This window comes from Sarcophilus harrisii, chromosome 4, assembly GCF_902635505.1.
Source record: "Sarcophilus harrisii chromosome 4, mSarHar1.11, whole genome shotgun sequence".
NCBI classification, from domain to species: Eukaryota; Metazoa; Chordata; class Mammalia; order Dasyuromorphia; family Dasyuridae; genus Sarcophilus; species Sarcophilus harrisii.
Genome location: NC_045429.1, coordinates 113,500,841 through 113,525,130, shown reverse-complemented (window position 1 = coordinate 113,525,130; position 24,290 = coordinate 113,500,841). Strand labels below are relative to the sequence as shown.

The 24,290-nt window shown below is 32.4% G+C and overlaps 1 protein-coding gene across 5 annotated transcripts in view; it reads left to right on the top strand.

Annotated features, from left to right (window-relative positions):
* Positions 1-24,290, top strand: part of GPATCH2 (G-patch domain containing 2) — a 436,123-nt gene that overhangs the window by 369,079 nt on the left and 42,754 nt on the right. For 4 of the 5 annotated variants that reach the window (XM_031937380.1, XM_031937378.1, XM_031937377.1 and 1 more), the window contains exon 8: positions 5,784-5,854. In XM_031937380.1, the coding sequence (XP_031793240.1) occupies positions 5,784-5,854 (71 nt within the window). Of the gene's footprint in view, positions 1-5,783; positions 5,855-15,338; positions 15,698-24,290 lie in introns of those variants that run through there. The other variant, XM_031937381.1, reaches the window with a different exon arrangement.

Here is a 24,290-nt window from a genome sequence, read left to right as displayed (position 1 = left end):
TTAGTTCAAATCTTCCTTTAGATATTTACTAGTTGTGTGTGGCCCTCTCAACTTCACTTCTCTCATATGTAAAATGAGTATAATAATAAGCATTTACTTCACAGGGTTTTTGTGAAGACCAAATGAAATAAAACATGTAAAATACTTTACAAACCTTAAAGTACAATAGAAATACTAGTTCTTATCATCATCACTATTACTAATCCTTCTCATGTGTGCTACATTTTAGCCAAACTGAACTTACTATTCTCCAACCATACCAGACAGATCTCTTATTCACAGACACTATACCTGTTATGCTATCCTATTTGCACCTAGTGAAAAATCTGTCTTCATACTTAGTTTAAATACTTCTTTCTTCATGGAGTTGCTAGAAATGATCTTGAATAAAGGCAGACTTTAACTTGTTTGTAAGTGTCACATATATAAAGTGCTTTGCAAAACTTAAAGCTTTATATAAATACAAACTACTACTAAGAAGAGGTAACTAACAAGTTAGATAAAAGAGTCAGGATCTAAAAATATTTCAGCGATAGAAGACTAATACAACAGAGATAAATGTAAAGCCTCTGCTTATGTCCCAAGAAATTAGTAACATAACATCCTATGTATAAGATTGAGAGAAGTTTGGTTCTAAAACAGTTCATCCAAAAAAGATTTGGGATTTTAAAGAGCCCAGAAGTTCATTTTGAATCAGTATGTGGCATGATACTCCTCCCATCCCCCCCCCAAAAAAAGAAAAAGAAATAATATAATATTTGGCTTTATTAAATGTTTGTCAAACATGTAATATTTGACTATATTAAAAGAAATCAGGAGTAATGCCCTGGGTAAAAGCAGGGTAATTCTTTCTTTCTCTACCCTAATTGGACCACATGGAGAATACCATATTCAGTTCTGGGTGCCACATTTTGGGAAAGACATTGATCAGTCAGTGAAATTTTAAACATTTATTAAGCACTTACTATGTACTTGTAAGAAAATAAAGACAACTTTGTAGAACTTATTTTCTCCCAAGGAAAACAACATTATATCAAATAAGTATATAAAACACTTATTTAAATATATGTTAATTTGGGGATAAAAAGCCTTTAGGAGTCAGCAGAACCAGAAAAGACTTCTTGTAGAAATTATTGCTGTTGCACATTCTAGACATGAGTAGAGCCGATACAAAGACACAGATAGAAAATAAAATATCCTTGTATAAGGACCAGCAAAAATACAGGTTTGGCTGTACCATAGTGTGGATGAAGAAGAATCATATAGAAGAATTCAGGAAAGATTGGTCATAGCAAACTTGCGAAGGTCTTTAAATGACAAATAAAAGAATTTATATTTTATCTTAAATACAAAAGGGAACCATTGGATTTTATTGAATAGGTGAGTTACATAGGCACACCTGTTCTTTATGAAAATCTATTTAGAATCTAAGTGGACATGAATTAGATAAGGTAAAGATTTGATGAGGGAGACAAAATAGAAGCCTATTGTAACAGTCCAAGTTAGTGAAAGTGAATAAAGAAAGTTCTGTGAATAAAGAAAAAGTGACTGATGTAAGAGATGTTGTGGAGTAACCAACAAGGCTGTTAAATTTATGGGAGACAGAGGGCAGATGTGAGAGTAAGAAGTTAATGGCATCAAGGCTGCATACCTTGGTTATTGGAAGGATGATTGTGAATTACAGGGCAACAGGGAAATCCAGAATAAGAGGAAGGTAAAGAGAAAAGAACCCAAGACAGAGCACTAGGGTACATTCATTGTTAAACAACATAATATGTATGATGAACAAGAAAAATAGACTAAAAAGAAAGAGAAGGATGAAAAACCAAGAAAGGACAGTGTCTCAAAATTCATTGAAGAAAGAGAATTATAAGAACAGGATGAACAACGGAGTACAGTGCTTCAGATATTAAAGATAAGAATTGAGAAAAGTCTAAAAGATTAAGAGATCATTAGAAATGTTAGAGAGAATGGGTAGTGAGATCATAAGCCAGAGACTGAAGAGAGTTACAAAGTGAATGAGAGAAGAGAAGATTTAAGCAAAGAGTGTAAAAAGTATTTTCTAGGAATTTGGCAAAAATAAACTACATATATAATGATATCTTGAAGGAATGGTATGACCTAGTTAAGATTTGAGCAGCACCGGACAGAATTCGACAAGATTATAAGCAACAAAAGGAACTGGTTGATAGAGAGATTACAAATTGAAGAAAGATCATTTTATAGGCAATCTTGTGGAAATTATGGGAAGGGGAGATCCAAGGGTACATCAATGGATTTGATTAAATGTTAATAAATTAGAGATTGAGGGACCAGATTAATAAGGGCCTCTAGATTGTGCGTGCAATAAAAGGTTTGGTTATGATCTTTTGCCTCATAGTTTCATTACTAGACTGTTTAGATGTACAGAAATGCTTTGATATTTTGATAAATTTGATAAAATTTGATAAATCATGTGCAACATTTTTCCTTTTTTAATTAAGTTAAATTAAATTCACCATTTATTTTAGTTGAACTGACCAGGTCAGTTTTGGAAGGAACAAGGAGGGAAGGAGAGAGGAAAGAAATATAGGAAGGAAAGATAGCTCAAGTTTTTACTATATGCAGTACACTAGGGATACATATCAAGGAGCTCACCTTCTAATAGGTAAAACAACATATAATAGAAGGTTTCAGCTACAAGTCATTTGGAAAGGCTCTACAGTCCTTAGGGTTCAAAAGGTCTAAAAGTCAGGACCCCAAGGCTCTCATATACTGATCTGCCACTGTTAGCTGTATAGCAATGGCCAAATCACTTAATCACTCTGAGCCTCAATTTCCTCAACTATAAAATGGGAATAATGCTATCTGTTCTGTTTATGTTACAGAGATGTTGTGAGGATCAGATGAGATAATGTGTGGGAAAGCAGTTGGAAAACTTAAAAGTACTATACAAATGTAATGTAAGCCACTCTATTTAATCATGTTATCTATCTTCCTCCCATATTTAAGTTATCCTAGGTTTTGTGCTAATTATCAAGATAGTTTTCAATGAAATTCTTTGCCAATTTGAAAAATGTTTTTGTAGTCATTTATGAGTCGTTAATCTAAAATTACCTTATAATACTAATAATACAAGAGTAAAGTGAAGAAGAGAACCACTTAGGAATAAAAGATAGCTTAAATCATTAGAAAATTTCTAAAGTTGTTCAAACTAAATCAGTGAATTGTATTTTTATGGTCTCATGCCCTTTTATAATTAGATATTGAGAATGTCAGGATATCATGTCCATCCATCCCTGGTTTCTTATTCCCTTTATTCCTTAGAGAAATTCGGACTGGTTTTGGTGTTTTTTTGTTTTGTTTTGTTTTGTTTTGTTTTGTTTTTGTTGTTGTTGTTGTTGTTGATGGTTTTTGTTGTTGTTGTTGTTTTTTGGTTTGTTTGTTTTTATCTTTAGAAAAGAAGGGCAGAAATTCAGTACTGTTTGACTCTGTCTGTATTTTCACATTGGTTTGATTTTAAAGATTCCAAATAAAGTACTAATTAATTTAGTTCAATCAGATAAGCAACTATTAAGCAACTGCTATATTCAAGGGACCACATTAGGCAACTAGAAGTCAATAAAATTATTTATTGGCTGTTTCATACAGTTGTATTAAATAAGAAAATGTCTGTATCAACCATTTAGTCATATTTTCAAAGTCATCAAAGTCAGTAGACAGAAATGTGTGTATATGTGTGTGCATATATGTGTGTGTAACAGAAGTCCTCTAGTCTCATCATTCAGTGATGTCAACTTATTATAAAATGCAACTATATTGTATTAATATCAAAGAATATTCAGTTTGCAACTCTTTATAATTACACATTTTGCTATCAGTTAAAGAATCCCATTCTTGTTTCAAAATATTTTGCTTTTGATTCTTAGCTCAGGGCCACAAGCCAGTGTTAAAATACCTCTTTGTATTCTTATTCATTGGAATGTTATTCCACATATTACTATTACAAGGGGAAGAAATGGAGTAGACTTCTTGTTGACATACCAGTAATTGCCTGTCATATATGGTCGTTTACACACATACATGCATGCACACGCACACACACACACACACCCTGGCCCAAAGCAGACACTCTATATGAAGGTACAGTTTCTATTTGAAACACTTTCAAATGAATGGGTTTCAATAGAATAGGTACTCTAATTTTGCTCTATAAGTGTATCTAGTATTGACTTTAGCTTCATATTAGCTGCTTCGGGTTGACTTAGATTCAGCTTTCTGATTATCTCTTTTTCATCTTAAAACAAATTGATAAAAAAATGGAATATCTTGGAAATTTGACCAGTGTTCAAGGTCATAATTCCTTTTTTAAACAAACACCTGTTTATAGTAAATTCACAGGTTAGCATTCTTCATTGAAGTTTATTAACAGCTTAGAGTGTATTACCTTAATAAAACTCTTAAATATAAATCCTCCTTTATACCAAATTGTTTGTGTTTGTTTTCATAGAGAATAAGTGATTGTGAAAGTTTTTGTCTAAATTTAATTCTCATTACTTGAAGGAATTCATTTAGCTCTTGATATTTCTCTTGTATGATCTCCCTGAGATTTGAGGCAATTAGTTACATTCTGATTGGATACTTCAACTTACAGACAACAAACTAACACAAACAACAAACTTTTTTTTTTTATGCTCCACTAAGCTTTTGCTTTTACCAATTTGGAAGCATTATAATAGTAACATCTTACATGCTTTACATTGCACTTTTGTATAGCAAACACTCTTACATCTCGCTTAATCTTACTCTTTTCTAGGTGAAAAAGTTGAAGCTTAGGCTTCATAGTTGTATGGCTAATAAGTAACTGAGTGACTACTAGAACCCAGGTCTCCTAACTCCCAATTCTGTGTTCTTTCACTGAAGAATACATGCATATACACATACATGAACGATGGCTTAACACTACAGATTCATAGCCATGGAATTTTATATTTGGAAGCATATAATTTTATGGAACTGATTGTGACTCATCAAAGATGATACAGGTTGTTGAAGACAGAATTCAAGTAGGACAACAGAGCTCTTGAATTCCTATATTGTACCATTAGTCTTAAAACATTACAGCACATGTATTTTTTAATTTTAATTTTTATATTAAATGTTTACCTGGGTTTATGTCTAAAAGTAATATATTTTCATATGATGTGGTATTGTTAGTAATCAAATTTCTTCATGAATGCAACTACTAAAGTTATAATGGAACCAAAAATAAATAGAGGCAAAGTGGTTTGAAGAGAGGCAGAATGGTAAGACATTTTGAAAAACCATTAATCAGTCTTTCCACTTCCTACTATCTAGTCTGTCATTAATCTATGTAAAAGAGGTTTCTTCACAACATTGCACTGATGGCTATTAAGGGGATAGCAGTACTTATTTTTGTTTTCAAAATAGTTTCAAAAACCTCATTAAACTTAGAAATAAGTGTATTAGAGAGTATTTATTACAAAGGTGATATTACTTTCTGAAAGGTACTCAGGTGAAGTTCAAACTTCCAGCCTCATTCTGTCCATTAAAAAATTGTAAGGTAAGTCAAACCATCAAAAATGGATTGAATTGCCAAATCTTAGCAACATTTTTGCAAGAATTACAGTAGTATTTCTGGCAAAGGTAGTCTTTTCTTTAAGCCAACAGAGAATATAATGTGAATAAAATTAATCTTCCTCATGTAGATGAAAAAAATATTTTACTTGTGAAGTAATATAATCAAAATATATTTTTTAACTGTGTCTTAACATTTTGTATAGCTTCAGCTCCTGAGAGATAACCGATCAGAACGAGGACACAAAAAAAACTGTTCTGTGAAAACTGCAAGCAGGTGAGAAAGTTTAAAATCATGTTTTCATTTTTTTCAGTAAACTGTTTGCTATTGTCTCCCAAAGAGTAAAGTAGAGGTATTATAATTTGAAGTTTGTGTTGACTTAAAAAAAAATTATGCTATGAAATATTTATTAGACTGCATATAGAAGATTACTACTAAGAAAGAAAAAAGTATTTTTATTGTTTTTAATATAGAAATAAAGAACAGATTTTAATAAGAAAATTTCTATCTCATAGATAAGCAAATGTTTAGATTATGTCAGTATAATTATTTCCTTTGAAATGATTTATAAATTCAATGAAGTGGAACTAATCTTACTCCCAAACTTATGTGGCATTGAGATGTATGTTTTATTTGTGAAAGGATTAATATGAGTATTCATTTTGCAAATGATTTTCATTATTAGCAAGAGTGAGCAAACAGTAATGAAGACATAATCCCCTTTAAAAATAGAGTAATTTTTGATTCTTGCATATAACATACTGTTGAGGATGGGTACATTTCTTTTCTTCGGTATACAAAATTGATCTCACCTTTCAGTTTGTAGCACAGTATGTCTGTTCTCAGATTTTTAATATGATATTTTTCAAAACCAATTTTTATTTAAATCAAGGTCATCTTTGGGTCATATCTAGGACTTGACAAAGAAGAAGTTGAGACAAAAACTACCTCCCTGAAATTAGTAGTGATTTGGCTCCTGTTGTGGAAGCTGCTTGCACATCAGATCTTTTGAGGCCAATATTTGGGATCTTTTGCTCAGAGATGACTGGAGTGTGTAGGAGCTAAACTCTACAAAATAATGACACGATATTACATTAGAAGCAAGTGAAAGAGACTATGCTTCCCTGGGGAGAGGAAAAAGGGATTACACAGAAAGCTAGCCAAAAAAAGAAAGCAAAGAAGTTGCCATTGTCCAATTCCTTACTTGGGCAGGGCAACCATGGTTAGATTCTTAGGGCCATTTCTGACTGACATGTGTAAAACATCCACCATCCATGCAAACATTTACATAAACTACCATTGTGTTGGCTTGTACAACAAGAGTTTTGGTTTAGTCTGGCAGCCATACAACAGCTTTTCTCAGCCTAAACACTCACCTCCAAGGGTCCAGTTACATTTTCACAGTGCCACTGTCACTTTCAATAAGTGTTTTTCAAAACGTGTTGTTTCCAACACTCTTAATGGATACAATCTCCTCATGATAGAAAGATCTATATTAGATCCTCATCTGTGATTCAAGTAGAGTTGGAAAAAATAAAACTCCATCCCATATGGTTTGTCTAGTGGAGAAAGCAAGTCCATGCCTTCCCCAAAAGGTCACTGGACTAGACACTCATATGGAACAAAAAAGCTTTCCAATATCCTGGGATATCATGAAAGCACCTAATAATTGTAACATCTGCTAACACTGATACATCTTTTAAGAAAAACTAAGTAGCTGAGGTTTAGAAAATCATACCATCCCATCATACACCAAAGCCACAGAATTCTGGAAAACAAAAGAAATCTACATGCCAATTGAAAGTGTAGTGGGCAGATATGGCCCCTCTCTTTTCAGTCAAAGGAGTCAGGCAAATCATTGGGCAAGAGATAAATTGGATGCAATACCAGGCTGCTCTCCAAGTAATAGCTATGGCAGCACAGCAAACATGACTTTCTGGTTATACTATACTATAGTATACTATATATGGTATATCTATAGCATGCTTTATAGTATACTATACTATACTATACACCAGACTTCAGGTGTACCTATAGTAGTGGTCATCTCTGTTTCATCATCTCCAAATATTGATATAAAGGAAACTAATATGAGAGGGTGTATATTCCTTTTCTATTCTTTGGTTGTTTTATGATTTCATTTTTAGAAATTAATAATTATTATAGTTTTTATTTTTGTTCAGTAATTTTTAGTCATGTTCAACTCTTTGTGACCCCATTTGGGGTTTTCTTGGCTAAAATAGTTTGCCGTTTCATTATCTAGATCATTTTAGGAGACGGAGGCAAACAGGCTTAAGTGACTTGCTTGGGATCACACAATTATTAAGTGTTTGCCCTCAGATTTGACTTTAGGAAGATGAGTCTTCCTGACTTCAGCCCTAGCACTTTATGCAGTGAACCACATAATTCTCTTGTTATAATCAGTGATTCAGCAAAAACAGATACAACAAAAATTGGAAGTCACCACAAAATCACAAACCCTAATAATTCTGTATAATCTCAGCCGTTTAAAAATTTTATTTATAGTGAACTATTAAGAGTAATAACTTCTATAAACTCTGAACTAATAATTTATTCACTATGACCATTATTATAATGGTCATATAAGACATATATATATATATATATATATATATATGCTTCTCTATTTCTGCTTTCTTCACAATGCATTTTTAAAATTTGAATCTATATTGTTTATATTTCTTATGCCTTTTCAAGGGTATAATATTACATTGACTACCTTATGCCGTGCTTCATTCCAACCATCTTCCTAGTTTCCATACTTCCTCCTGCTTTCCACTATTATTTCTGAAAAGATGACATGAATTAGTTGACCTATGACTCCACTCTTTAGAAATCATTATTACTTCCTAAACCAAAATGCCCCTTCCCAGCATTCCTTTATATGAAGTTTTCCCTCAGAACATAAACTCCTTAAGGAAAGGAATTATCAGACTTCTTGTATTTGTATCTCTAATGCTTAATATATAGCCTGCTAACATATATTTTATCTTTTGATTTATTAATTTTGTTACTTTATCTTTATATTTGGTATTATATTTGATTATATTTCCCTGAGGTTCTTTAAGTATTTTTGATCAACACTCTTGGATTTTCTAGCTTATATATCTTGTTATCTACAAAGAAAGACTTTAAACTTTTCATTATTAAAGATAATTCTTTCACTGTCTTTTGTTATACCATAATTAAAATATTTAAAATTATGTCAAATAGAATGCACTGAAAGTGAACAATCTTTTTTTGTATTGTTTTTAGTGGCAATATTTCTAATGTTTGTTATCATATATATTGAATCAGGTTCAAAAAGCACTTGTTTTATCCTATGAAAAAGGAAAAAACTATATCCCTTTGCTTTTTTAATGTCCATCATGAATATTTGTACGTTATTCAAGACTTAACACAGACATGATTGAACCTGAAAAGTGAGTCTGCTATAAATACAGTACCATATTTGTCTTTAATCTCTCTTTAAAAGTTCACCTCTTACATTAAAATCCCAACAGTGACTTTTAATAGATTTTTGCATACTCATTTTTCTACTCAAGCATTAATTACTTAACTCTTCAGGATTTCACTGTACTTTATACTGAATGAATTTTTTTCAAGTGTAGGCTTTTCTCCATGAATTGTTTGAAGTTTTGTGCTTCAGTCATTTCTGACTCTTCTGTCACCTCTGTTGGGGTTTTCTTGGCAAAGATACTTTACAAATCAGGGACTGAGGCAAATAGGGTTAAGTGACTTGCCCAGATTCACAATACTTAGTAAGTGTCTCAGGCCAAATTTGAACTCAAGAAAAGAAGTCTTCCTGATTTAAAACCTGGCACTGTCCCACGGTGCCACCTAGCTGCCCTTTGAATTCTTATTTATTTATAATTTTTTTTAATCTTTAAGCAGAATGGTTAGATTTATTTTTAAAAATTACAAGATTATGGTCTATATTTTAAATGTGTGTGTGTGTGTGTGTGTGTGTGTGTGTGTGTGTGTGTGTGTGTGTGTATCTTTTCTGGAATATGGATTTTCTTTCAAACCCAGCCCATAGGGAAAATGGTTGCCCTTCTAGCTTGCTCTCCTAGCCCTTGGATATCACTCACTATTTCAATTATGAGTATCTTTCTAAAAATGTTTCTCTTTTTCAAATAAGCTTTTATCTCCCTTCAACATATACCTCTAAACTTAAGCTAGTTTGCACTAGCAAAATCCAAACTGAATTTACAAAACCTCATTATTTTATATCTTATCATTATTCAAGTTTCCTCCCCTGAACTTCCAGTTCTCCCAACCTAAATAAATCTAGCAAAGATTTGATATCTGCTGTTAATGAATCAGCATTTTCATATGCACATTATTTTGCTCAAAGTTAAGTCCTCCATATTCTTCTTCTTTTGTTAATTATTTAGTAGCATTTTATAGTGAAAAAATAGTTAAACTTATTCTCAGAAAAGATGTTGATTTTAAATTCAGTTCTGAACCCAGCTGTGGCATGCTGGGCAAATTGCTTAAACTCTTAGATCTAGAATTTCTTCATCTATAAAATGGATTGTGATTTTACTATGTAGCTTACAGGGTTTCTCTGAGTAAAATATTTTGGAAAACTTAAAATGTTATATAAGTGTAAGCTATTAACATATGTTGTGTATTAATTGTATTGAAAGTATTCTGTATCAAAAAGGTTTTGCACATTTTTTTTAATTCAAGTCAACATTTACTGAGCGCCTATGTGCAAGGTGCAATCAAAATATAAAAGTAAGTTAGATGTGATCTCTGCCTACAAATAGTTTATTAATTACTAGAAAAAAAGTGAAATTACACAATCACATATAAGTGGGTAATGAAAAGTCATAAGAGATAATAAGCCAAGTACTTTCAGAATCCAAAGAATCAGGATGAATCACTTCTGATAGTAATATTTTTAAAAGGCTGCATGAAGGAAGATCTTGAAAGAGTACCAAAAGTATTCTTTGATTTTGTGTAGTGTTCATTTTAAAATGGCAGCCTTTATATTTTACTACCATTTAACTGAATTAAAGTTTGCAAAATAAAATTGTACTCAACACCACCTAACCTTTTAGAGCTGTAATTTTGTTTCCCTTTGGTTATTTGTACTGCTTTTTTGGGTTCAGATTTTTTTGTTGTTAGACAGGAATACAAATACCCACCTCTGACATTTTAGCAAATGATTAAAGTCAAGTAAAAGCATTTTTATTCCAGGTATTGACAAGTTGGGGTTTTTTTAAGACAATTAAGCATTTATTATAAATCTTTGCGTTCTAAATGCAAATAATATTTTGTAAGTATCAGACTTTGACATTGTTCTTTAAAACTGTGAATATCCAACTAGATATAATCAGATGACACAATAGATCCCGAGTATTGTTTGTTCTCATTTCTGGTTTGATCTGTTAATAGTTTGGGTAGATAGAATAAACAAGTTATTTTTCAGTAATTATTTTTATTGCTACCTTAAATTGCCAACTAGTATTTAAAAGAGTCTCTTCAAATGAGAAAATGCCAAGATTTGACAAGAGATTCAAAACAAACTCCATTATTGCCTTACATGAATGAATATATATATATATATACATATATATATATATAATCACTTCAGTTTTCTTACATCAGGATAGAAAGAAAATTCCTATTTATATTAGAACAGAACTCATTCATTTTCATCCAATGATACAGATCACTGTGTTTTGTTACACAGATGTGACAAATAGAATTACAGCTGCTCTTTATTTGATTTTCTAAAGAGACAAAGATGTGCAAGGATTGTGTCTGCTCCCTTTTTCCCACAGTGTCATCTGCTATTTGGGAAAGACTTCTAATTTGTAGCAGATACAAAACTATTTGTTGCATTGCAGGTTTGCCAAAAATAAATGAAACCATTAATTACTACATTTTTGAGCAGCTGTTAATAAATTGGAATAGGAAAACTGTACATTAAACTACTGGTTAATTACTTGCACTTTATTTGTTTAATGTGGCCTTTCACAGAAATTATAGTATCAACAAAAGGAAATGATTCCTTATTTAAGTGATTTAAGAATGAAAATCATTTATCTTTCTATCTTTGTAATTTCAGAATTCTATAACAAATTCTCTCATGATCAAAATATAATCATATTCAAAAGCCAAAATTTAGATGGAAATTCTTTTTGTTTTTCTAACATAATAACTTTTTCACATCTGATTTGTAATTTGTATTGCTTTTTTTTTCACATTCACTAAGATTTTTGTTGTTTCCTAATTCTAAAAGACTTTCACTAGACTTAAAGTTATGAGTATTTTTTTTTCATTCTACTGTTGTATATATGTGAGAAATGCTAGAAAATATTTGAATAGGGGCAGTTAGGTGGAACAATGGATAGAATCAAGAGGACCTGAGTTCAAATCTGGCCTGAAACACTTAATACTTCCTAGCTGTGTAACCCTGGGCAAGTCACTAAACCCCAATTGCCTCAGCAAAACCACAAACAAAAGAAAATATTTTAATACTTTATTTCATTTTTATTGGATATAGTTCTAATTAAAAATATTTTAAGATTTTTTAGATAAATTTCTAAGATATTTATAGTAGAAAAAAGGTAAATGTATTTAGAAAACCATTTTAAGTTATTTAGCTAATCTATTTCACTTTACAAGACCAAAATTTTATATCAAAAAGTAGCACAATCCACAAATTACTAATTTCTTCCCTCCTGTCCTTTTGGCATCATGAAATTCTAACTTTGCCTGCCAAGATTTTTAAACTAATGATTACAGAATGTTACTTTAATTCGTGATTATACTAAATAAAATTAGTATGAGCCAATTAGATTTTTGAAAGGTTGGTATTCAATTATATCAGACAATCCCAAAGAACAAATTTGTCATTTAGAAAATAAGTTATCTGAATCTGGCATTTTTTTAAATGAGAAGAGGGATCAACTAATCCCTAGGTAAAGTACATGTATGCCCAGTGCCTGAAATCCAGTAGATGAACAACTAGATAATTTAGGATACTAAATGAATACATAGCCTTTTATCACTAGAGCTCCAGTTAAATTTAGCTATGGTCAATAATGATTAAAAGTACTTTCCATCTGAAGGCTGCTCCGTGACCTGTAGTCAAAATGTTTGTGGACCTAAATCCATTTCCTTAAGGACAGGTGTCTGTTTCACCATTGGCATATTTCAAATTGATTCAGTGATTAAATGGGCACGGACTCTGAACTTACCCTTTCAGTCCCATAGATGTTTTCTTTAGGAAATGATTAAGATGCATCTACAGAATGATAAAAGAGCAGCTTGTGGGGCTATTGCATGGGTTATAATTTCAACATTAGTAGATTTAGGTGCATGTTGATAATATAGACTTATATAATTTAAATTGAACTTTACACATTTGTATATGTACAAAATTACTGTAATAAGAAAGTTAAGCATCTTAATTTTGCAATATATTAATATCAATATTAACATGTGAGGTCAAAAGAACATTGAATACTAGCTGCTGCTTGATAGACTTTTCCATAATATTCATAAACACTTACTTCTTTCATTTACTACATCAAAAACACTTTCCAGTACAAAAGTGTTTATCAAAATGTCCCTATATGCAACACAGGGTTCTCTTTTTTTCCGAACTTTTTAGCTAGTTTCATTAGCTCTTTAGATGAGTACAGTATAGAAACCCAAATTACATCAACTTATCAATTATGTCTTCATCTGTTTCATATATGTTCATAATGAAGAAAGTAAGCTAATATCCTAAAATCTAAAAATTTAAGATACTAAAAAATGCTTTAAATTCCTATATAAATAGGAATGTAGGATAAGATTTAGATCTTCAACATTAAGGTGCTATTGATTGTTGTTAATTTTCTTTTTTTCCTGTTACACAATTGATAACAAATACTATTATCATTAACAAAATAGCCAGTTTGTGTTCTTAAAAACAAATAAATATATATATATATCATAATCAAAGTTTACTACTACATTTTTCTTATAGAAACAAGTGTTTTCTCCCTCATTCCTTAGTGACTTGTTTGTATACCAAGATATTGGCAAGGATTTGCCTTTGTTTATTTCATATACTTTTGATCAATTCCAACTCATGCCCAATTATATTACACTAAATTAACATAATTCAACAGATGTTGATATTTAAATGTTTTCTGGCATTCAAATCTTGGACAGCTGTCTTAGAGCTTGGGGAAAAGGCAAACATTTAGAGTTAAATGCTGAACATATGCTTAAATTACTAATTAGAAAAAGGAAAAAAAAACAATGCATTATCCTTTCAGCGGACAATAAAGCTCAGATACATATTTTTCTAAACTCTTTTCACACCAAGTTATAGTCAAGGAGTTGTGCTTGTTAATGGAGAACTAAATTTAATTTCAAAATGGATTACCTAGAGATGTTTGTTGTGACGTTTACTTCAAGTAAATCATTTTGTATCCCTTTAATACCTAGCACATATTCAATAAACTCGTAAGAATTTACTTGCTGTTTGGATTAAGCAACATCATGACTAAGGGAAGTTTCATCTGGAACTATTCTTAGGGCCCAGCATTACCACTCTGGAAGTCTCAGGATTAAATTGAAGCCCTATACCAAGTCTTCCCAAGCATCCTTTACTAGTTTGACTGCTTTATTCTATCCAATAGTCAAAAATAGTAAAGTAGGCTGCAGTGGCTATTGCTGCTGTATTGGGCAGGCCAGAAGTTAGGGAGATGAAGGATGAATTGAGGTGGTAGAAAAAGGAGGAAGAACAAAGAGAAAAAGAAAAAGTTCAAAGGGTTGAGAAAGGAGGAATAGAGAAACATTTAACTAGGAAGTCATGGCAATTCATCTCCCTATTTTGCAGAGACAGCCAAGGTCACAAGCCCATGGTCAGGTGTTAAAGTTGAAGCAGACAGACTAGCTAGGAAGAACAACCCCACCAAAAACAGCCTGTCCCTCTAACCTGGGCCTGTGGGAGTGGGTTCTCCCATTTTGCCCTATGTAAAGAGCCCTCCTTGGGTACAACAATCTCATTAAGTCAATTGAAAGAGATGGGCAAATACAAATTACTACTATTGAGAGGCATGTGGGCAAGACTGATTTGGGGATTTTTTTTTAAAGATCCCTGATTGCTTTAATGTACAGAATTTTTTTTTCTGCTGTATCAAATACTTTAAAAGAGGCAAGAGAACCCCAAATTTAGGTGGAAAATGAAGTAGTCATTTTGACTCCAAATAAAAAATCCTTGCCAAAAATATATGGCCAGGGAAACTAGATCTTATGAAAAGAGAACTAGTTATGGAGATGAGGCCTGTATTCAAGTACTTCCTCTACTACTTTGGGTGTTCCTTCATCTCTCCAGCCTGCTTTCTCATCTGGCAATAAAAAACTTGGACTAGATGCTGCATGGTTCCTTCCAACTCTGTAAAATATCCCTGGGTGGAAAGGTGGAGAGCTATGGGGGTTTGGCCTGTTTTTAAAGAATAGATGCTATTTGGGATAAAGGGTTGCTAACAAGAAATTAGTTTGGGATGAAAGTATGACTCTTTAGGGAGTGGGAGAATGGAGTGAGAGTTGAATCTTAGCTATTGTTGTCAGGTTTGGAGAATAGGAAATTAAGAAATTACACCTCAACTTGGCAAAGAATTCATTGAAATTCCATTGGGACGAAACAATCCTGTCTTCTAAACTTTTAACTAATTAATCTCAGCCACACTTTTTTTTTTTCTTCACATTAAAAATCTCTCAGCAATGCAATTTTCTCAAGCCTGGAGATCACCCTTAAGTAGTACCTGGCCTAGGAGATGACAGAATCCCTGTTGAATGACCTATTTTCTGAAAATATCCTACATGCACAGTTTGAAAGCTTTTTCCATGGGATGTGACAATAAAACTTCTCGATCAAACTCTTACCTACAATGACATATTGTACTTATTAATGCTTCTCTGTCTCAACTCACCCTTCTGCAGAGGTACAAGTTTTCTTTGAGGTTCTGGGTAAAAAGCAATGTGAATGACAAATTAGAAGAGCAAAGGACAATTTGCCTATCAAGTCTTTGGAGATGGGAGAAATTTATGATCAAGGAAGAACTAGAGAACATTATGAAAGGCAAAATGGACAACTTTTATTACATTAAATTAAAAAGTTTTTACACATACAAAACAATTATTTTTAGACAAACAGAAACAAGATTAAAAGGGGAGTACAAAGCTGGGAAAAAAATCTTTACATCCAATGTTTCTGATAAAGGTCTCATTTCTAAAATATATAAAGAACTGTGTCAAGTTTATAAGAATACAAGTCATTCCCCAATAGATGAATAATCAAAGGATTATGAACAGACAATGAAATTAAGGCCACCTAGTTATATGAAAAAATGCTCTAAATCACTATTGATTAGAGAAATGCAAATTAAAACAGTTTTGTGGTACCACCTCATGCCTCACATGTCACATCTCTCAGGTTGGCTAAGATGACAGGAAAAAATAATGTTGAAAAAATATATGTTGGAGGAAATGTGGAAAAACTGGGACACTAATGCATTGTTCGTGGAATTTTGAAATGATGCAAACATTCTGGAGAGCAATTTGGAACTCTGCCCAAAGGGTTATCAAATTGTGAATATCCTTTGACCCAGCAGTGCCATTAATGGATCTGTATCCCAAGGAAATCATAAAGGAGGGAAAAGGACCCACATGTGCAAAAATGTTTGTAGTGGCTCTTTTGGTAGTAGCAAGGAATTGAAAAATGAGTAATGCCCGTCATTTGGGAAATGGCTGAACAAGTTGTGGTATATGAAGGTAATGGAACATTATTGTTTTATTTTTTAAAAAATATGATGAACAAGCTGATTTTAGAAAGGCCTGAAAAGATTTACATGAATTGATGCTGAGTGAAATAAGCAGAACCAGGAATACATTGTACACAACAACAGCAAAAATATGCAGTGATAAACTATGAAAGACTTGGGTCTTCTCAGTGATTTAGATACCCAAAGCAATCCCAATAGACTTTGGACATAAAATGCTATCTGCTTCCAGAAAAAAAACTAAGGAAACTGAATATTATGGGCCAGAACTCTGCACTTGAAACAAAGGATTCTTACAAGGTACTAAATCAGTGGAATTGATAGAGACAGTAGTTATTTAATTTAGCATGATGCAGTATGATTGGTTTAATCCTACAAGGAGATGTTATGGGCCAGAACTTGAAACAAGGTACTAAGTGGAATTGAGGAGACAATGGTTAAATGTAGTTTAACATTGATTTAATCCTACAACAAATAATGGTTTCCTAGTGATATAATGATTGGTGTAAACTCAATGTGGAGCATATAAGTGAGAAGCTCTCAGGGCCAGAGAGGACAAGTGCACTAGAAGCTCTCGGAGCCTCAGCCAGGATTCATTCGGGGAGATTCAGAAGCCAGAGAAGGCAGGTAGGAGCTCAAGCTCTCGGAACCAAGGCCAGGCTGAAAGGCTCTCCAGAAAGCTGCCCAGCCCCAGCAAGGAGATAATAAAGGATCTGGACTATAAGAAAGTTAACCGGGCTGCAGGAAAGGAGACAAGACTTGGAAAGAGACAATAAAGGATTTGGGCTTTAATCCCTGGCTGCACTTGTGGTGATCACTGAACTGAAAGGAAGGCTGCCTCCAGAGACCCCAAGAAAACCTCAACAGGGAATATTACATTTTAGAGAAAATATTACAACTGAATGTAAATCAACACATGCTATGTTCAACTTCTTTTTGGTTTTTTTTAATCTCTCCCATAATTTTTCCCCTTTGCTCTGATTTTTCTCTCCCAACATGATTCATAAAGCAATCTGTGTTAAAAATAAATAAATTTCCCAGAAAAAAAAAAGTGATGTGGATAGTTGGGTTACTAATATTTCTATGGCTTCAATTAATACCATTATACTTTTTGAATAATAACTGTATTTATATACACTATTAATAGTTCAAAATCTAGCCTAGATGAGATTGGGGCTGAGAATCAAAACAATTGCTTAATATTGGCTCTTTATGATCTTGAAAAAACTGCTTGACCTCTCTGTGGTTTACATTTTCCACTCCCATTGAGGATAGTACCACCAGGACCTTAGTGGCCTCTTAGATGACAAATGACAAATGAAAGTATTTAAAGCAAATTCATTAATTTGACTGCATACTTTACAAAGATTATCTATCACATTCATTTAACAATCATCTGTTATGTGTCTCCTCTGTTCAAAATGTTTATTGAAACAAATCCTTCTTTAAAAATAAATATCTTAACTCTAGGAAGAATGTTCAAAGTACTTGAAAACAAATATTGAACATTAGTCATAGGCAAACCTTCAAAAACATGCCACCCACTTCTACCCATATAAAAATAAAAATAAAAGCACAGAAAGAGTAAAGTATTAATGAAGAAAATAAATGCCATCCATACTTCACTACATCACTACAGGTGGTCTACAAGTAGGCTACAGTGTTAATATTAATAATAGTTTTATTCTTTACTAAAACTAAATCATATTAGTAATGGAATTAGCTAATAGTAATTTCATTCAGCAAATTCTTGTATAGTTCATGGTACTAGGCACAGTAGGAGGAACAGAAACACATAGACTATACAGATCTTGTCCTTTAGGAATTGAAATTTAATAGAAGAAATCAGTCACTTTTATACCTTGTTGTATCTGCCTGTCAAACCCATCTGTATATGTAGCTAGTATGGACTCTTTAATATGATATATGCATGAAAATATCATATATGGGATGGTAGAATTTTTAATCCAATAAATTGCTTCTGAAAAAATTAAACTATAAATATAGTGGTATGTTCTAGTCTCTGTAGTTATCTGACAATTATATGACTGTAAAGATGTTATAAAAATAATCAGATAAAGTCTATTCCATTCTTATATTATGTTCAAGTACACCCTTAATTCCTGTGTAATCCATTTCCTACATAAAATGAGAATTGCATTGGTACCATCAGGAAAAAAATTGGGTTCAGAATCAGAGCAGCTTACTACCTATACAACTATAACAAATTGCTCAAATTCTCTAGGCCTCTGTATCTTCTTCTATAAAATGAAAAGCTTGGCCTAGATTTAGGGTATTTCTTCACTCAAATTCTATATGCCTATGATCCTAATTCATTCTAAAAATGTAGGCAAATTATTTAACTGCTAACATCTTCTAGTTCCCATGACAAAAATAAATAATACTTGTGATCTTCACTATTTTGTAATATTCTACTAATAAAGATAAATTTAAGCACGTTTAGAATGATATTACCTCCAGAGCAGACTTCTTTTATACATATTTAGTCAGATCCAATGATTCTTGGTTTCATGTTGGTTAATACCACTGCCATTCAAAGTAGATTGGATAAGTGAATCAATATAGTCCAAATGTAATACTTGCAATATTGTCAGTAATAAAAATAGATCAGTATGGAAATTCTAACAGGTATATTCCTGTTATCCTGGTTTTAGTAAATTGAGAATTCAAAATGAATCAAAGGTGTAATATACCATCCTTCCAAAAAGTACATTATTATATTACATTAAAGAAGTCGTAGTGTCCAGGAACCGGGAGGTAATAGTTCTACCCTATTCTGACTTACTTAAAGTTCTGGACACCCAATTTTATGAAGGACATTAATACATACAGACATAAAGTCTATGATGGTGAAAGCCTTTGAGAGCTTGCCATATGAAGATTAACTAAATGAATAAGAAGTGTTTCATGTGGAGGAGAGAAGACTGTCATAGATGTTTTCAATAATCTGAAGCATTGTCATGAGTGGGGAAAGGATTTTATTTGTTTTACTTGCTTTAGAAAAAATAACCAAAAGGCAGAATTAACAGCAGTATGAGGAAGTGAAAAAAAGGAAGAGATTTAGATTTGATATAAGGAGAAATTGGCTAAAAATTAGAATTCTATGGTTTAATTTAGCAAATATTGGGTTTTCCCTTTAGGTGGTCTTCAAATAGAGGCCATCAGAATTCTTGATTAGAGAGCTTCTGAATTCCTTTCTATCTCTGTTAATCTGTCCTCTATTTCATTTACAAATATTTATGTTGGTCTGCCTTCTCCAGATCCTATGCCAAGTTTCTAAGGGCACATTTTACCTCAACTTTTTTTTTTAATGTTTTATGTGTCAGTCATATTCTTCTAGATTTTTTTTTTCTTTTTTCCAAACAAACTTGCATTCCAAACCAGTGTGACTCTGGTTACTATATGTCTGTGTTTTATAAGGGATAAAGAATTTGTTGACCCTTTGTGGTCTCATTGTTGCTGTGTTTCCCCCCTTCTGTGAGAAAAATTATAGATTCGTTATCTTTACATATTTTTATTTTCAGTTTTTTTTTTCAGAATCACCATTTTGTTTAAACTGGTAAGATTATAGCAACTATTATCAGGTACACAATGTCATATTTTCACTTTTCCTTTTTTCTTTTTTTTAGTCTTATAGAGATTTTTACCTTTACTCTGACCTGTTGAGTGATTACACACCAATAATAACTTTTTGTTTCTTAATGCCAAATATTTTCTGACATTGATTTTACTATCCATCCTTGTCAACCTTCACATTTAAGTCAAAATTAAGGAATGTGTTGACTTACTTGAAAGTATCTTCTCAACTTCTTCCTAAAATTTGTCTATTGCTTCATCTTTTAACATGGGTGTTAGGGCTGTAACACATAAACTATGATTATATTCTTGATGGTCTATTTGCTCAAACTTAAAATGAAACTGTAAGTTTATGATCAAGTGTCCTATGAAATTATGATGATTCAAACTTCTTTATAAATTCCTCTTGAAAAAATCTTCTAGTTATTTGCAACTTTCATTCATGGAATCATCACATCTAACTCTTAGGACTCTTATCACTCTTTGCACTAATTTCTGGCACTCCACCAGTCTCTGTGGATTCAAAAGGGGGGAGGGGTACCTAATATTAAGACCTATTTTAATATTACTTTTCCAGGTTGAAATGATCAAAATAGTTATTTTATGGCCAACTTTCTCATGGTCATTTTCTTCACAGTTAGTTTTTCCTGCTTTCTTACAGCAAACATAAGACCCATATGCAAAGAACCTAGAGCTTGGGAGAATCTACAGGGCATTAGACTTTGCTTGCAGAGCTTTTGAGATTCCAGGATTATTCCCATCTTATGTTAAGGCATTAGAGTAGGATTTTTGTGGGACTCCATTAACTTTAGTGAGTTTGGTTTTCTTTTGTAATAGCAAGTGGTCTGTGAAATAACAATGTGTGAGAATTAGTGGTATAATAGAATCCACTCTGGTGGTATTCTGTTGCTATATTCTATTGTATTGGTTTTCATGACAGACTTGTATGAAATTCATTTAATCCTTTTATTAACTAAAAATGAATCTTGCACTTTTTTTTTCCTTTTGTACTGGTACAACAAATTAAAAATGGGTATTAGAAACTATATGGATCTATTTCACTTCACAGTTTGGATAGAAATGTGTTACTGTATTCGCATTATAATATGTTGGAATCTTTACAAAGTGTTAAGCCATTAGAGTTGATAGAGACAATAATTATCTAATTTAGCACGGTTCAATATGATTGATTTGATCTTAGAAGGAGATATTTTGGGCCAGAACTTGAAACAAGGTACTAAGTACAACTGATAGAAACGATGCTTGTGTTCACACCTTTAGAGAGCTCATAGAAGCAAGAACTACTTAAGTATTCATTGGAGTTCACATGTTTGAGAGATTTCAGGGTTTAGAAAGAGATATCTGAATTCACACCTCCCATTGAAGCTCTTCGGGCCAGAGAGCATGCTGGGAGATATCCCACAATCCCACTCTCAGAGAAGTAGCATAAATACAGCTCCAATGAGCCATTCGGGAGAGTTTTCTTGGGAACATTGACTAGGGTCGGAGAGGAGCACTCTGGGAGGAAGCCCACAAGCCCTATCTTCAAGGCAAAAGATTCATTGCATCTTCCAACTTGGTGCTGGCTGGAGGCTGAAGAAAGCAGAGGAAGAAGCCAAGGACAAAGCTGCAAGATCTTTTGGAACCAAGCAGAGAGACAGGCCTGAGCTAACCGGGCTATATTGAAGGACACAATAAAAGATCTGAACTCTTTTATCACCTGGCTGTGTTTTGGAAAAAGAACACCATCAATAATATACAATTTATTTTTATCCAGAAGCAAGAAAGGTAGTTACAAATATTAGTTGGAAATTTGGTGGACGTGATAGCTAACCTAGAGTAAGATAATTCTCCCTTATTTTCATAATGACTCATTACAGTTTTACTTTGGTGAGCCTTATTTTTAGGTCATAAAAAAATTAAATCATGTTTTCTCAAACTTAGTCTTATTTTGGAACCTGAATTATTAGTGTCTTAGTTTTGAAACCAACCTTTTGTATATTTAGGAATATATATATACAAAGAAGAACTTTTTAAAAATACATCAAATATAATCATTTATCATTTGGTATTTCAACAAAAAAAAGATAAGTGAGGGATATAAGAACATAAATAGAAAAGTAAATATAAAGATGCACATTTTAATCTAAATATACATTACATACATTACAAGTAAAAATACAATTCATTGTCTTTTGCAGTATAGGAGTATTTCTAGGCAATGCAACCTACTATATATTCAAACTACAAGTAAAGAATGACAAATTTTTCAGATAAAATATCCCTAACAAAATTTGATGATGCTTGGTTGGGAGTGAAGGTCCATTCTTTGATCAAGCATCATTGTATTAACATTATTTTTGTATATTTTCCCAGTAAAGTTTCAAACTATCATAAGAAAATATTTTGGGGTTAACTAAATTGCATGTATTATAAAACCCACTATATGTGAACATTTATATACTTAACTCTAGGAAGACAAGGAAGTAGATCAGATAAATTCTATGATTCTTTTCATGCTTAAATCATTATTGAAATATAATATAGAGTTCTAATTCAAAGTAAAAGAATCACTGGCAAAAAATTATTTGCCAAAGCAGTGTGGTTGATAACAAAAACACCAAAGCTTTTAGTTAATGTCTCTAGCTATAATTGATTGACCACAATAAATTTTCCGCAAGTAAACATTATTTTATGGCATTGTGCCTGGAACATAGTACATGATTTAAGTAAAATCACAGTATACACATAGTAAAAGTTTACAAATTAGACCATACTTGCTAGATGGGTTACATAGTAGGAATGATAAATAGACAGTTTGACTTAGATTCCATGGTAATACAAATAGTCAGCTTAAAAATTTGGTGAATTGCAATAGTAATGTGACAGACTAGACAATCTATAGCCTTGGAATAATCCTCTACTGAGGCATTTAGGGTATAGGTCCTATTTCCTTTGCTGGATCTGCCCTCCAGATAACACCCTCTCCTTGTAGATGTCAACATTCTGTCCTGGGACCTTTTCTCTCTTTCCTTTTATACCACTTCACTTAATGATTTCATTAGCTCTCATGGATTTCACTACCATCTCTTTGCTGATGATTCTCAGATCTGCCTTTTCTGCCCCAGTCTCTCTGCTGCAATCTTGATTGATCAATTGAAAAAGACTTAAGTAGCCAATTTTCACAAACCATTATAAAGGAACTCTAGGCTCCTTCCCAGTGAACAGGAATTCTGTAAAAGGAAAAGGGAGAAGAGTCTTTCCTACCTGGAATCTATCCATAAATAAATAAACCTAAAGATTCATTTGGGGTTGAATTTTTCATTGGGCCATTTCTAGATATAGTCCCTAATAAAAAGAGACCATTCTCTACACATTGATTGTATAAAAGGAGTTAAGAATATCTGAGATATACCCAATCTTAATGATGAATGCAGTGCAATCACTTTTGCTCATAAAGCACACCTTGATACTTAGGAGACTTAGACTCCTACATTATCTGAATGCCATTTCTCCTGTAACCAACACATTGATGACAAATGATTTTGTTAAAGTGAAGGCAAGAAGAAGCTCCTTGCCTGCTTTCCTATCCCCATTTCCATATTTGTGCTGATGGGTAAGATGAGGGATGAGGATGAGGATGGGGAGTGGAAGAAATAGTCTTAACTATAATGGTGAAGAGTATGTGTGGATAATATGGGAAGGAAAGGGAAATAAAATGCAAATTTGAGAATTTTGGTTGTTCTTGAAAAGAAAGGGGAGGCTTTGGGACAGGATGAGACAAACCTCATAGATGATAAGGATCTCAGTGTGAAAGCAGTTTGTTAATTTTTTAATTACTTCAAGATATTTCATCAGTATTATCTTTATTTCATTCTATTTTAGGTTTACTTTAGTCAATATAACTGTCATTTAAACCCATATGCCAAATATGTCATCTAAAGTTTTCAAATTACAGAGTTGTGCAGTGATATTCAGGAATCAAATTAATTTGTTGTACAACTACTTTGTGATAAACAAACATATACAGAAGGATATTGCAGCATAATACAATTTTAAAAATTAACTTTGAAGGTATTCAAGTATAATGGCAAATCAGATTGTTTTAAACAATCTTGAATAATGACATCAGTATCAGTGCCATTGGAAGCTTATTTAATTGAAGTACACTAAATAGCATTTTAGAAACCCTGTAGACTAATTTCCTGTATAAAAAAGTGAAAAATTTTCCAGATGTCAGAATAGCCTCACTCACAAAATTCTAATTACTGCCTGAAATACTTGAAACAATCACG